Source organism: Nothoprocta perdicaria, unplaced genomic scaffold, assembly GCF_003342845.1.
Source record: "Nothoprocta perdicaria isolate Ctin4 unplaced genomic scaffold, notPer1 scaffold_106, whole genome shotgun sequence".
NCBI classification, from domain to species: domain Eukaryota; kingdom Metazoa; phylum Chordata; class Aves; order Tinamiformes; family Tinamidae; genus Nothoprocta; species Nothoprocta perdicaria.
In genome coordinates this window covers 710195-726613 of record NW_020454161.1, presented here as the reverse complement: position 1 = coordinate 726613, position 16419 = coordinate 710195, and the positions used below count along the sequence as shown (strand labels likewise).

Here is a 16419-nt window from a genome sequence, read left to right as displayed (position 1 = left end):
AGGGTGGGACACCGTAAAATAATATGTCAGAATAAGGACTATTCATTCCTCTTTGTTTTCTTTTTTTTTTTCCATTACGTGAAATAATGCATTTAAAATAAAATAATGCTCTAGGCAATGTACAAATCTAAAAAAGACTACTTTGGTGAATGAGCATAGTGAGAGGGTATGAATATGAATCTGTTTGTACTAAGGAGCCTAGAGGAGTTGCTTTTTATGCYTAGTGACACAGAAAAATATACTTGTAACTCTGTACACGAGGGAGAGAATATTCCCCTAAAAAAGTATTTTCTATAGCAGTGCTCCTTGTTGATCAAAGCTGCATAATTTAAAGTATCTGGAGGCAAGTTTAAATTATTCACAGTATATTTTTTGTAACTGTTTTTGGTATATAGCAGACCGCATTGGTGCAACTTGCAGTTTTCCCTGAAAGCTCCACAACGTTTTGCATCCTTACGGAGCCGGAAAGTTTCCCCAAAGGCACATTAGGGAAGCGGGGAAGTAATTGTGTAGCAGCAGGAGCAGGAGAGGCTCCCGCTGACACCTTGCACAGAAATGCCCGGCACGCAGGGCCACCCGGCACGGCGCAGCCGCAGCCGCCGCTCGCAGCCCCAGCGCTGAGAAGTTCCCTGATACCCTCAGAGCTCCGAGCAGGGATCCTGCAATGAGTGCATCTAACTCCTCCTTTGCTGCAGCCTTCTCTCCCATTGGTAAAAGGTCTTCGCAGGCTCGTGCGGGGATCCCACCCCTTTCTGTGGCTTTTCATTCTGAAGCTGCCCACAACTTTACACCTGAATGAATGCCAAGCCTCTCCGAATATATAAGGGAAACCTTCAGGAGCAATTCAGAGTTCCCGGGAAGCAGCAGCAGCAGGAGTTTTGCGGAGCTCTGCCACACAGAGGCTGAACAACCATGCTTCTCGCTGCCCTGCACTTCTACGCCTTCCTCCTCACTTGCATCTTCAGCGAGAGCTACTTGGCTTTCAAGAACGATGCCACAGAGATACTTTATTCACACGTTGTTAAACCGGCTCCGGCGAGCCCGAGCAGCAACAGCACGTTGAACCAAGCCAGGAACGGAGGCAGGCACTACGCCAGCGCCGGGGCCGACCGTAACAGTGAGTATCGCAGCGGGGCCCTGGCTGCCACCGCCGGCCGCGGGGCCGGGGAAAGGCCGCGCTGTCCCCGCGTGCCCGGCAGCAGCGGCTCCCGGGAMGCTATCCCTGTGCCCGGATCCAGGCTGGCTGCTTCCCACAGGGGGTCCCGCCACCAGCGCTGGCTCCACCACTGGGCTTGTCCATCAGGGATGGATAGGTGAGGAAAAGCAGGGAGAGGCACGCGGAGGAGTCCAGGCAGCTTCTCCAGCGCAGCGAAAAGCTCTGGATTTTGTTCCCTCTGTTTTGCTTTACTTCCTGATGTAGACTTACCTGCTTAGCCCCTCCAGCAAAAGTAAACAAATCAGCTCATAATTTACCTATGAGCTCTGCTCTGACATGCCTGTATATATCTCATCTTTTCCTGATGAGCTGTATGTATATATGTGAGGCACGGGGGGATCGGGAAGCCTTCTGCTGACTTTATCTGCTCCCTCCCCTGCCTGCCTGCTTAAAATGAAAGAAATCCAAACACACCACAGAGACACACACGCGCGAACCCACCCACAACGGCTCGATAAAAATAGCAGCATCCCTGGAAAGTGAAGGCAAAAAGTGACACGGATACCTTGCAGCCAAGCCAGGTGTGTCAGCGCATATGAATGTGGCGGGTTTAAGTGCACAGGAAACATCTCGTCACGGGGAGATTACTGGAGCAGCCCAGTAGGTATTTACTCGTTGTCAGTGAGCTGTCACCAGAGACGAGCTGAGCCGGGGCAGACATGCAAACAGAAGGAGAGACACACTCGGATCTGCCCCCAGCTGCTTCCAGGTACATTCCTGAGCGCAGCTGCAGGAAGGCGGACTTGAGTCTTCCCTGCAAGTCAGKCAGAAGACCAACTCTTCTGCAAACACCCCCTCAGATCAGCTTGCAGATTTACAGTCTCTCCTGATTGCCTTTCTTGAGACACAAGGCACAGGGTGAAGCTCTAATCTTAASCCGTTGTCTGTTCAGAACTTACTTCCAAAAAGTCCAAGTAGAAACAGAAGCAGCCTGTAGCTGTGATATGCAGATGCACCTTCAAAGTCTTTCATGATTCACTCGAAAATGTTTCTAGTAATTACTTCTATTTTAGAGGCATTAGTTAATTGCATTGTATGTGGAATCTGCACCGTAATTGTCCTTCAGAAAGAGGCAGAGCAGAGCCAGTAAAGTTGCTTATTAAAATTAAGCGCACTGTGGGCGTTTATTTCAAAGTGTAATTACTGAAATAAACAGTGGTGTTTATTGCAGGGCGCAGAGCTGCGCATACGGACGGGTACCAACATGCCCGCGTCAGGAGCTCTGCATTTTGGTTCTGTGTCAGTTGCCCGAGAGCGTTTGCAGGATCCTCTGTGTTTTGTGCAATATAAAGATTACTACAGATACAAAGGTGGTCTTACCCCGAGGGTAAAACGGCCACTCTCAGTTTGTTATTGCTGATCATTCAAACTTGGCATGTGGAACACCATTCACTGGTAACTTTAGCTGTGATCACTTCCACAACATCTGTGTGYAGAGTAGTGCTCACGGGAGATTGTCCACTGTAGCTGTGGAATGGGAAAAAAAAGACTATTTTTAAATTCCTTTAAAAGCATATTAATAGTTTCCAAAGAACTATTTCCACCTTGCTAATGATCCCATATAATTGTTGTAAACATTGCAGAGCAAGTTCCCTAGAACAAGCAGGAAACATTTCTTCCCTCGGGGCATTTTTTTCCTTTTCTAAAAGGTATGTCCTAGAGAAGAAGCAGAGAGGATAAAAGTGCCTCCTCCACCACAACTGCTGAAGTGCCTGTCATAACACCCAGAGACACCRTCCGTGCTCAAGGCCCCGGGGTTGGGGCACATCAGTAAAAAGATGATGTCCTGTGGAATTACCGCCTACTTTGCATTCTGCACAACGCAGCTTGTTAATGTGGCAGTAACTGGCTGAGGAAACGCTTTCCTTCTGCATCTCAGGGTTTGTTGTTCTGTGCCTCCTGCAGGTCGCGTTCAAGTTGGCTGCCGGGAGCTGAGGTCCACCAAGTACATTTCGGACGGCCAGTGCACGAGCATCAACCCGCTGAAGGAGCTGGTGTGCGCGGGCGAGTGCCTCCCTCTGCCGCTGCTCCCCAACTGGATTGGCGGAGGCTACGGAACCAAGTACTGGAGCAGGCGGAGCTCGCAGGAGTGGAGATGCGTCAATGACAAAACCCGCACCCAGCGCATCCAGCTGCAGTGCCAGGATGGAAGTATAAGAACCTACAAAATAACCGTGGTCACGGCCTGCAAGTGCAAGCGCTATACCAGGCAGCACAACGAGTCCAGCCACAACTTTGAGGGAACCTCTCAGGCAAAGCCCGCCCAGCATCACAAGGAGAGAAAAAGAGCCAGTAAATCCAGCAAGCACAGTACAAGTTAGAAGTCAGATGTTCTCTCCTCTCTCGCCTCCCTCTCCTCCTGCCAAAACTGTATCCACCTGTATCCATCTGCTTTACAGATCTGACTGCCTAAAGACAAGTCTGCCATTGCTGTGTTCGCAGCTGACACTATGTGCTTGTTGCTTTGACCAAAATCCCAAGGGGCATTCTCGGCATATGGACCTTTTCCAAGTGGTCAAGAYGGGGAATAACACAAGCTTTCCAAACCCACCCTTTAAACTTTTCCAGTTTCTCCAGGCATGGAGGCAAAGCGAAGTTGCCGTGAATATTCACTGAAGTCTACTCTGTAAAAAGATGCTTTGTGGTGTGTTTTCATGAGAACAATTAATTCTCACATCTTTTGCCTTCTATTCCTTGTTTTATGAACTTCTGACAACAGTTTAAAAGTACAACATCTAGTATCTGCTTTCAGATTCATTCTAAGAAAAATATGCCTTGCATGCTGACCTTTTTCCTGTTATCTCAGTATACCAAAAATTAAAATATGCATGGCAGCAATTGAAAAGTAAAGCTGAACAAACTATTTATTTGTTGTTGTAATTATTTAATGAGCTTTTATGTATGTTATTTTCCYTCCAAAATGTTCTTATGTTTATAGCTTTTCTCATGTATCAAAGTATTTTCCTATGATTTGTGGCTGGATTAGAATATACATTTTGTAGATAATGTAAAATAGATGTTTTAGCATTCTTGGTATATATATTTTCACTTTGAACATTTGTAGACTTAGGTGTTATTTTGAAGTAACAACTTTAAAATTTGATTTTTTTTCATGCTCCACTGTATTGGTTTTTYAAGTGTGCAATCAAAATACAGATATGACTTCCTTTCAAATTCATTGTTTTTTTTTTACAAAAATAAACACTTCAAAAAAATATTGTCTGCCTATGTATGAAAATTTTAATGAGTAAAAACACTGAGTCTTAAAAAAAGTAGGAGAACATTATATGGTTTAAAAAATCTAGCCATAACATTTAGCATAAAATAATCTTGCTGGGGATTCTTTTCGGCTGTAGAAATCTTATATGAATATTTAACACATGGTGCTTATAAATGACCCAAACCAAGATCATATTTAACAATTCTCAAATTGTCCATTGCAGAAGAAGGGTGTATTTGGGAAGTTTTGCAAGTTAGTAAAATAGCACTTTCCCCCGCCGCCATTAATGATCAAGTCAAACACTTTAACCTTCAGTTTAATCTTTCCCACAGAGCCAATAGAGTCCTGCACATTATCCACAGCTTATTATAGGATATATCAGGAAATACATAATAAGCAGTTTATCTTTCATCACATAGTGAAGGAATCATCTGTTCTTAATCGTTCAGACTATATTGAAATACTATGGGAAAGATTTCATTATGGCACTCTGCTGTTCTTAAATGATTGTCTTTTACACCCCACTGACACCCAAAGCAAAGATTATCCAAGGAGAATAATGAAAAACCTCATCTAATATCATGTGTCACGAGTTCTCTTTGATTTTCTTCTTGCTTTCTCATTACATCTTGCATTTTAATGGATTTAAAATGTTCATCACAAAGTTTTCGKCAGAAATCTTCCTTAGCTGTTAATGGAAAACTGTTTAAAAATTAGTAAAGGGATGCTACTGCTTGACTTAATGAGTTCTAAACTTTATCAACAAAATTTAAGCATTTTTTCCTTAAAGTGACTTTCAAGAGTTCTCTTAAAAATCTTAGAGCGTAAGGAGATAATGCATTTGCATTTTAACTCGATACACATGTTGGTACAGTTAACAAATACATTAATAATCCAGTTGTTTGAAGCTTAGTTCTGTGATCATGAACAACATCATCAGAATGATGAGAACAGAGATGAATTATACATAAACTCTCTGATCTGAGTAGCTTAAAAGATCCTTCCTTAAGCCTAAGAAGACATCAGAGAAATAAAGGAGTTAACAGGGAGAGACGCACTATGACGTTGCTCCCAGACATATCAACCCAATGAAGYTATAGAGAGCACAGCTTTAGACTTTACAGACACTATAGTCTCATTCAATCAGTTTTGTGATTATTCCCAATTGCTAAATAAATATCCAATTTTTAAATTGCTCTCTATTTCTTCACCATGAAAATGTACTAAAGATTGAGACAATAGACCAAAACTGATCTAAAATTTTATCCCAAACCCATAGTCACTACATTAGTAAGTTGGTCTGCGTGTTTAGTTTTTGACCCACAGGAGTAAGGATGGTGAAAAAAGGCACAAGCGTAACTCAGGACTCTTCTAAGGTTAGTGAAGTTTGACTGTAAAATCAATACACACATTCAGTAAGAGTCTGCACTCAGCAATATAGATACTAACTCTTTCCTATGTTGTCTACTCATGTAAAAACTCTTGTAGGAAAAAAATCAATACATTTTTATTAGGATGACTTCATGGAATTTTGCTGAACAAGCTACAGAAAGACCACAGACCCACCTCTACATCCGGTAGGTTTCAAGAAACATGAGGGAAGCCAGATCCTCCTAGTCCATTAGCAGTAATTTAACTTTCAAGTGTCACCCATGTTATCTGCTATCTCGTCCTTGGCAAACATTTGGACTTTTTGCATTACAGGAAGGCAGTTTTAGGAAGAGTCATGTTGACAAATTTTCTTAAGGGACAGTGTCACTCCTTGTCTCTCATCTCTCACCCTCAGTGCTTCAGTCTGCCTTCTCTTTCATCATGCTAYTCATAGGGGTCTATCCAAGGATCCAGACAAAAGGCAACTCAGACAATAGTACGAGTACACCCAGCTGCCTTTTGCTCTATGGAGAGTCTCCAGAATGTGAAATTGCAGTGGGTAGGACATGGGCCATTGTGCTCATACCTGCACTGCAGCATCTTGCCAAAGTTTATCAAAGATGCACAGAAAAAACAGTAGTACCTAATYCAAAATCGTGTGACATCTTCTTACACTGCTTGCTTCACAGTTAAAAAGGAAAAGCACATATGCTAGAATTTTCTTACATTTCACCTAAAGTATTAAAATGAACAGATAGGATAAGGATGTAAACATTTTGGAAAAGTACTAGCAGATTAGATCTTTTTTTTTTTTTTTTTTACATGAATTAGATCACTCCATAGTCTGGATTTATTACTTGGAGAGCATAGAATCTGGCCTTCTCAGTAATATCCTCATCTGTGGGCAAAGTGCTAAGTCCAGGGGGCCTCTTAAAAAGTTTTTCTCTGCAGTTTTTGTAACCTCATCCCACAATGTAGAATGAGCTCTTTCCTCTCATTACCTCTTTTTTCATGAGGAAACAAATACTTGTGTTTCAAAACAAAGGACAATATTCCCACTTTCACAAAATGTGGGTTTTCCACAATTCTAGAGTTGAGAAAAGGTTTTGCTTTTCTTTTTTCTTTTTTTTTTTTTTTTGCTTTTTATGAGCACTAATACCTACTTCTTTAGAAAATTAAGTGAGTAAATTAGAAGCAATCTGTTAATCTGCCATCTGCAGTCTGCTAATCACTGTTTCATTACTTTCCAAACGATGAAAATTGTTCTCAGCTCAGAGGTAATTTGTGTGTTTGTTGTAAGGAATGGAAATATTTTTTCTTAGACATCACTAGAAACAAACGTAGCCAGATGCTGGTATTTTTGATTGCTGGTATTTTTGATTGCACGGCGGCACTCGGAAGCGCGCTGTGGAGAGACAGTGATAGACACTACGTGTCATTAAAACATTATTGATTGCGGAAGTCAGAAGGGCCAGACACAGACTAGAAGAGAAAGGCACTTTGAAAAGTTTATTTATTCCGCTTTTTAGGAATAGTAACTAATTTGTTGTTCATCTCTCTTCAGTAGCCTTAGAATCAGAAGCACCTAACTCAAGTTCAGCCTTTTATTTCAAAATTAAGAAGACATTTGGATAACATCCTTCAAAATAACTAACAGATTTCTGCTAATAAATCACTGTAGTCTTCCTAACCTTGACCTTCATATCCTTCCTGAAGAAGCACAACATTAATCAAGTAAGGGCTGTTAAACACATTCCTGAGTTACTGTGGGAGTCATTTTGCTGCAGTATTAACCTGAAGGTGTTCAGCAGAAATTATAAGGAATCCTTACTGTTGGAAGGTATCCTATTCTTATGATGCATTTCCTTTCCCGTAGGCCAGGCAAGRGGCTTTGATTTTAATTTCATTGACACATATATAAACATAGCTTTGGGTTAAAACTGAAATTTCTCRAGAGATTTATGAGTTAAGCAGACATTCTGTCATTGGATTTGTTAGTTTTACCTGAACCTTGTCCTACAACAGAAAAAAGGGGAAAAAAAAGAAAAAAACCTGCCCGTGCATCTTTCTGAAAGACATCCAGCCTTTCCGATCACTCATGACATGAGTTATGTGGACTGACACCCCTAGAAAAGTGTGAGTCACACGTGGTAGTGCCAGCTAATACCCATATTAGTACTGTTAGTACTAATAGTAACTAACTGTTAGTACTGTTAGTACTTCCAAGGACACGAACACACTCTTCTGTGTTTAAGTTATGATGGCCAAATTACACACTTCATCAAAACCACARCTTTTTATTCCTATAATTGTTCAGAATAATAATCTACCAGAGGTTTTTTTTTTTTTTTTTAAATCTACTTTGTTTTGACTACATACCTACATAACACAGTGAACGAGGTAATATCACACTACATAGCTCTAGTGCAGCCTTAATGGCTCTGTACAACAGCACAGAAACACAGTGGACCTTTCAATGCAAATAAAAATCAGGTCTACTGACTTTCTTAGAGCTGTTTGTGGCACATGGTACTTTATGAAGTAAAGTCACATAACACTGACATAAGCGAAGATCAAAAAACCCAGATCAGTGGAAAAGAGGCCTAACTCAGAACGCATGGCAACTATAATATAGGTTTGTATACTAAATCTCAAAGACACTTGCTGTTAAAGTGATGTCTCTCAACATCTACTTAGTGTTAAGCAATAAATATTAAATGAAGTAACAATTTGCTGAATGCCTTGCCTAATTTCTTGTCCCTTTTGAATTCTGTTGCTTTATTCAGCAGTTGTGCAGCAGCATGTTATCATCTCCTTGTTAAAACCCTTAGCTGCTTTGAGCTGTATTTGCTACACTTTGCTGGTTTTTGGTCTAGGAATATTTTCAATTTCCTTTTAGTATGAATGGATGCATTATTTTTTGACTAAGAGGAAAAGTCATGCTCCGACTTGACCTAGGAGTTCCACATTTGATTTGTTTTGTTAGTCTTGGTGAGAAGAGACTTAGTGAGGAAATTGCAAAGAAACGCTGTAAAAGCATAAACCAGCTTGTGCAATCTGCTGCTTTGGTGGGCTAAGGAAGAGCTGGCCAGGCACATTCATTAAAGTTTTTACATGCAAGAGCAGAGCTGAGGGAGGGGGCCTAAGAAGAAAAGGAAGTTCTTGTCTAGCCCCACTACAGCAACGGCCCCCGAGAAATGGAGGGAGCGTGAAGAACTTGAAAAGGGACTGTGACATTTTTAACTGGTTTAATTGCAGCTGAAGCAAGTTTAAACATCTGTTGCTTGTTAGATTAGTATTTTTTATTTACTTATTTACTTATTCATTTACTTTTGGGATGGGTTGAAGAAAGCTCTTTTAGGTTCCATATGGTCACTGAGCTGGGGTAGAGAACAGAGGATTGTGTGTTTCTAAAATGCAAAGCTGCAAAAAGTTGGGTTTCAACAAGAGTCACTCACTTTCCTTTTTATTGAAAAAGCCTGCTGAAATTTTTACTTCTTTACTTTATTACAGTTTTTAGGATGGTAGCCAGGAGTGCTCACAGCAGCAGGGAACAGGTTGCATTGCTGCACTGTGTCTTTTTGTTTTCCCAGTCTTGAAATGTYGGAATTTGGGTGTGTCTAGCAGAGAGCAAAGGAGTGAAAACCATTCAAAAAAYGGAACCAAACAAAATGTGGAGAACATGTGCTGCATGCCCTCTGCTTTCTTGCGATCGCCGCAATCTTTCATGGACTACAAAAGACTTGTTCTGTCTACAGATCGCAAAGCCAAGCACGAGCCAATGCACGTGGTGCCCTGGGGTTTAACAGGCTGCCCGGCCTCGGTCAGCCCGTGGGTAACAGCTCCGGGCTGCCTGTGGCTTCCTCCCGGGCCGGGGCAGAGGGCAGYGTGTGCGTCACCTCTGGCTCCCACCCAGCGCTGGGGCTCTGCAATCTGGCATCTTCACAGAACCTCCTGTGTCACTGCGCTGGTCACAGCCTCTTGCCGGTGGCCACGTCTGCTCTTTCGGGAAGAGGAACRTAGCGGAGCCCGAGGCTGTTCACACAGGAGCTTCTCAGGAAGGTGTCAAACTTCTATGCAAAGAAACAGCTCAAATAAAAAACCTATCAGTAGAAGGTTTCCCACTCAGCGTTACTCTTATAAATTTACTCTAATTTGATTTACTGAACGAGACTTAAAAATACATTTAGTGAATTATTCATAAATTCTCTTAGGTATTCTGCAAATATTGTCATCTTACTTTCTCTTGAGCTTTTTGTAATGAGTTTTGCAGCTTGATRCTTCTGCCAAAAGAAAAATGTTTGTAACATCCTCTGCCAAGAGAAAATATTMATAAAGATTGACATTTTTGTTCAATTAAATACTTTTCTTGTTACATAAAATCCTACTTATATGGACCACTCAAGCAGCTGTCTGAATCTTGCTTAATAGTTAATTTTTCATGACMTTTTTAAACCTACTCAAATACCACAGACCCTAACAAATCTGCCAGCTTCTGCCCTCCACCTTAAAATTTCTGACTCACAAAATCTACAACAAAAGTTTTCCTTCCCCTGCTGCCTCAATGGCCATATTGTTTACTTTCCAGTAGCTGGGCTACCTGTTCCACAATTCTGTTTTGATACAGGAAACTGCACCACTTAGTCCATTTTTTGCACCACTTGGTCCATTTTTCTGAAGTGTTCAGTGCTGCAGGAAAACTGAATGTACGTGGAAGCACAAACGAACAGCTAAGCACCAGGGAGAATCTTTAAATGTAAAATAAGTGGGACTGGATTACTCAGAAAAATAGTAACAGAGCATTTTTCATTAAGTAATTGGTTTGGATGAGTATGTTGGCAACCAGTTAACCTTTGATGGTTGCTCAGTGGTGTATGTTAAGTAGGCTCCGTCTCTATATAATTGCTGGATGACAGGTAGCCACATTGCTGCAATTGGGAAAAATCTCCAACGCTGATCTTCCCAAAACTGAGCAGGATCAAAGGAGTGACCCTTTCCAATACGCCACCTGCGCGTTAGGACTGGGTAAGTCAGCAAAAGAGGAGGCCAAGGATTCGGATGGGAATATTGTGCAAGCTGTGTCTTTTAGTATTTAGGGACTATCTTCCTGAGTATTTTGCTTACCATAAAATAACTACTTAAAAAAGAAAAAAAAAAATTCACAAATTCTTAACCTCAACAAATAGCCTCAACAAGGGAGTCTGTTTTTTAAGGTACCTTCCTCACAGCCTGCCAAAAAAAAGGTTAAAATGTAACATTAAAAAAGTGAAAAGGAGAAAAAAACCCACTTCCACAAGATTGTTTTATGTATACCATACATTTAACCAGTGCACATAACCAGCGCAAAGTCCAGTTTTTGCGCTGTTTCTTGCCATAGCTGAGGTAATTATAGTTGTTGAAGGCACAGCCAGAACTTGTGTTCATTTGTTAAATAAAACCTCACAGGGATGGAAGCTGGAATCCCTCCTGGATGACCTCTGGCAAAGCCAGTGGCTTCTCCTCATCTCACGTTCCTCACACGTGGAACGAAGGGAGGCCTCTCGTGGCGCTAGGGGCTCGGACAACACGRGCACGAAGCGGCGCTGTCAGTGCAGTAACAGGCAGGGAGGCCTGTGCTCCTGCAGGCTCTTGCACACCAAGCCTGCAGATTTTGACACGTGTTATTTGATGCTCTCCATCACCAACTTTTATGAATAGTTTCACACCCTCTCACAAGCATTTCATGGAGGTAACACAGAGCACTGTAAAGCAATAAAATAAGGCATGATAACAGGCACACATCGTATTTAGAACAAACAAACAAACAGAGCCGTGAAAACCTCACCTCTATTCCAAATCTAGAATCAACTGCTGATTCCCTACTCCTCCCCTACATTGTTCTATATTGTTGGCATTTGTGGCTACATACCATATATTTAACCAACTCTATAGGCTCTCTCTTTGAGTTGTTACGATAAAAGAAACTTTCCTTGGAGCCTTTCCTCCAGTTTCTCCAGTTCAGGAGGGAAGTCAGAAGAGAACAAGTTAAGCACTTCTGTATTTAACAAGATGATGGGGCCAGATCCTAGCGAGAGGGATCAGTGGTTAAGTCACAGTGTTGGTAGAGAGCAGCCTCTGGAATTCTGTCCAACTTCCAYAGTCCTCAATTTGAATCAGGGTCACCAGAAAGCACTTTCACACAGTCATACACTCCAAAACACAATTCCTAGAAATGCAAACAATAAATGGTGATTCTAAAGCCCAGAAGATGGGCCTACTTCAGCTTGGCATTATTAGCATCTGACCACGACGTCCAGGAACCACAACCTCTCCCCTGGAGCTAAATGTTTAAGAGTTGAGTCCACCTTGTCTCATGAAAAACTGTATGAGGCTTTCACCTAATCACCTACTTGTCACAGCACTTCTCAAAGTGGTAGGAAACTTCCTCCAGGTCCTCAATATTCCTGAATTGTACAAGAACTCTTGCAGTCAGGGACTCTTACTCTYGTGAATTATCAGTTTAGATATGGTGGGATAATTCTCTCAAAGTTCTTCTACTTTGCATACACAAATTCCTCTTGAACTAACTTTCCATATCCCAGGGAGATATCCAAAAGTATTGGAGAGCAGTCAAAGGATAAACACTCCGGCAAGAATGCAACCTTGTAGGTGGAGATTTTAAAACATGTGTCAAATGGGATATGAAGTCACTGCCAATTTTCCATCCAGCACTTGCACAGAACATAAGCAAGATGGTTTTTGGTGGATTCAGTGTTCAACCTCTAGAAGAAATTTAAGTTATCCACCAGAACCATGTAAAACAATGCTGAAGGTGTGACATAAAACACACTTAATACAATAGGTGAAACTCAACATATGTTTTTCAACACTTGYAACAATGATGTGCTAGTATGAAAAAAATCCATGCAGAGAAATGCGGTTCAGAGATCAGATTTCCTTTGCATTTATAACAATCATATTCTTTAATTATCCTTCAACTATTAGAAATTTAAAAATAATGGAGCACTTCTAACACATCAACTCAATTTAGAACCCATTACGCCATTTTGTCAAATCATACTCAAAAAATACTTTTTGGGAATGGGTTATGCAAAATGAAGCCAACAGCATTTATAATTCTCTTTAGGGATCTGATCGACAGGTGATGYTATATACAGTGTGTATGAAGCCTATAAGTGTCCTTTGATATAGATAGGCAGCCTAACTATTCATATCATTTAAGTTATGCATGTGTATATCTCCTTGCTGAATAAAAGCTATTTTGAGCTCAAAGTCACATAGCGGTAGGAGCGAATCACCAGTAGAAGAGTTTATATAAACACTCCACACGTTTACAGYGTTTTTAACCAAAGAATAAAGCAAAAACCAAATAAAACCAAASGACAAGACATGAACCCTTCACAATGTCATTAGCAAAAATATGTTAATATGAAATAAGATTTCCCCGAATTAGTTAATTATGATTTGGAGGGAAAACAAATTTYGTTTTTTTCAGCATTCCATTGTCTATTGCACTGCCTCAAGCCCTATGTTCCTGGGGCATTTTACTGACTTGGGGCCCATTGTCACCACAGAGTAAGTGCTCTGAGACTGCTGCTGTGCAGCTAAGACTGAGGCAGCCAAGGAGCAAGTTGGTCCAAAASAGCCACCAAGTGCAGATGAGGTTTCAACTGCAAGCAACAAATAAAAGATTGYGAAGATCATAAAAGATGACTTTGACTGTACTACTTCTTCTAGTGATCAACCAGGTTTGGAACAAATTGCCTGGAAGAAGATGCCTACCTATATTGAGGCTTTCCAAGCTCTTTAGACATGCAAAGAATCTGTGACTGCCTCTGTAAGAATGACTTCAACAATTACACACAGTTATTGGTGACATAAAGAAAGGCAAGCAACTATTACATAAACAGAAAATGCCTCTTTTTAAAATGAACAGAAATTTTATTCGTAAAGTTAGAGCTCTAGGTACTCATGGTTTGCCACAACTAAGGTAATAACTGTTACCTATCTGGATAAATGCAGCAAAACACAAGTCTGCTGGCAGGTCCAGGCCAGAAGCCTGCATCACTGCTCAGAATGCTGCACATCTCATGTCAGCTGCAAGAAGGAGTCACACAACATAAACACTTTTAATTTTATTTTGCCTTCTATAAATCTTGTTTTTCCACAGTAGGAAGTATTGGATTTTTTTTTCGTAATTTTGTTTTATTATTCACTTTAATTTGCCAACTATTACTTGATTGTATGTACTTCACTTGAAGCGCACAGTGGGGAACCTCACTGCTGACCAAGGCAGGGTGCTTTCATGTTATGTTACCTGCATTAGAACAAAAATCTCTCCGGAGCACAGAAAACAGAAAAGACTCAAAAAACAATCAGCCAATTTCTCAGTTAATTTATACCACGTCTAACAGAAGATTCAACTACAATTTTTAATTAAAATATTTAACTGCTTCACTTATTTCCTACAAGAAGCTTTTAGCACAATTTTTACTGCACCAATAACCTAATGTTCCTTGAAAACACTGTTAGGAGTTTCAGTCATAGAAAGAGATCATTTTTTCTTGTCAGTTAATTTCCCAGGTGAATTTCATTTTTGTAATTTGATTCCAATTTGTACATATCTTCTTTCTTCAATTAAAAGCAAAACTTTTCATTTCAAACATATGATTGGCATATTTACTGCGTAATTGCAAACTAACAGTGTGGTTTCAGATGTTATAGCCCTGCACAGAAATGATGGATTAACCTGTTCTTTACTTGCTTTGAGGCAAAAATGTTGCCTCGGGCCTTCTTCAACTAATCAAAAAAGGGTGCAAAATTGGTCTCACACTATTTTTGAATTCATTTTTAGCCCACTTCAGATGTTTATATATGTATTTACTGTATTGGATGCACTAACCAAATGATTATATTATTTCAATAGAAAATATAACATGGAGAGAAACTTAAGCAAATTTTTTACTATGGAAATTTTGGTTTATTGAAATTTTGGTTTATCAATATATTTTGGTTATTTCGGCTTATATCTCTTTACTATAAACACGAATACTATACAGATGTAATAAACATGAACATTGTTTTCTTAGCTCATACTAAGACACAGCATAAATTGATAATAATATTAAATATGTTCTTCCTCCTGTGTCATTGCCTAAGAAAATACAAAGTAAGATGTGAAATAGCAGTAACAGGCTCAATCTAACCAAAGCTCCAGTAATCCTACATATGGAAGAGCTAACAGGTGCTATCAGCACGACTCAGAGTACTGATACCGGATCACACACACATCAGAGGCAACTTTTGGAGCAAAACTCCCTCTCCGACACCCTATCAACTACTGTATTTAGCATTTCTTTCTTGTTCACTTGGTTAAGAGATTGCACCTACAGGACATGCTCTTTCCCATGTGATTCCTGGAGCCAACATAAAGCGGGGAAAAAGGTGGCTTGTTATCACTAGAGTTATTTCTACACTAAAAATTTGAAAGGTGGAAGAGGGTTTTTATACTAGAGAGGTTTGTTTAAAAACATACACATTTGGGGATACACACATAAAGCCTTGTCCTGCACAAATTTCCTGTGTGATCTCTGGCAATTCAGTTAAATCACACAGGCACAGAAGTGCGACTTCCTCATCACATACATCTACTTAGGAATACATAGAGGCACCAAAGACTGTGGTAGTGGGGAAGAAGCGCAAACCCAGGAAGCCAAGAACGGGAATGTAGGCCTGAGGGGAGCACGAGTGCATGGAGACACCTGGGACCGATGCATCCCAGGTCCCAGGTGTACAGTTTTAATGCCAGCAACCTATTTTATTTTATTTTATTTTATTTTATTTTATTTTATTTTATTTTATTTTATTTTATTTTATTTTATTTTATTTTATTTTTTTTCTGTGACAGATGTATGCCAGTAAAGCAGCCCAGCTGTGACACCACAGGCTTCCTCCCATGGTGGCTTTTAGGTGAGGCCACCTCAGCAAAGCCACCATGGACGTTCTGCTTAGGTTCCTCTTAGCAGAGCGAGCAGGAACATGAAAAGTTCTAAATAACCTGGATTTGCAGAAATATCTATACCAAAAAAAAAAAAAAAAAAAAAAAAAAACAAACTGCAGCGAGATCATTTTCTTTGTGAAACCAAAAGTGACTTTGGTCACTTTCGGCCAGCCCCTGGATATGGCACGTTTTTTGTTCCCAAATAACGCCCTAGGTGCGTTGGCCCGGCGGAGCCCATGGGGAATAACGGGCGGGGCACCGCGCTCCCCGCGAGGGCGCCCAACGGCCCCCGCAGTCGGGAGCGGGCACGCGCGGATCGCGCATGCGCCGCGGAGAGCGCGCCCCCCCCCCCGCACCCCCCCTTTTAAAGGGCCAACGGCCGCTCCTTCCTCTCGCGTCCGTTTTGTCGTTGTAGAGGGGTGTCCTGTCCGTAGTGCGGGCGGGCGCTGCAAACACCCCTGGGGGGCTCGGTGCGGAGGGGGCGACGCGCGAGGCCAGGTTCCTGTCAGGGAGGGGCGCGGGATTCCATGGATCGCGGGCCTCGGCGGGCAGATAGAGCGGGCGGGAGGGCGGCTGCGCCGCGGCGGCCGCTGGGGGAGGGCGGCGGCGCCG

At 41.4% G+C, this 16419-nt stretch overlaps 2 protein-coding genes across 2 annotated transcripts in view; both read left to right on the top strand.

Annotated features, from left to right (window-relative positions):
- The first annotated feature begins 696 nt into the window (after positions 1–696).
- SOSTDC1 (sclerostin domain containing 1) lies at positions 697–4275 on the top strand. The gene is made up of 2 exons (XM_026044993.1): positions 697–1117; positions 3122–4275. Exons 1-2 carry the CDS (start codon positions 913–915, stop codon positions 3535–3537), a joined length of 621 nt encoding a protein of 206 aa, XP_025900778.1. The 5' UTR covers positions 697–912; the 3' UTR covers positions 3538–4275.
- A 5214-nt stretch (positions 4276–9489) lies between these two features.
- ISPD (isoprenoid synthase domain containing) overlaps positions 9490–16419 on the top strand; it is a 109441-nt gene continuing 102511 nt past the window's right edge. Inside the window, exon 1 of the mRNA XM_026045085.1 lies at positions 9490–9642. Within this exon, the coding sequence (XP_025900870.1) occupies positions 9490–9642 (153 nt within the window). The remainder of the gene's footprint in view (positions 9643–16419) is intronic.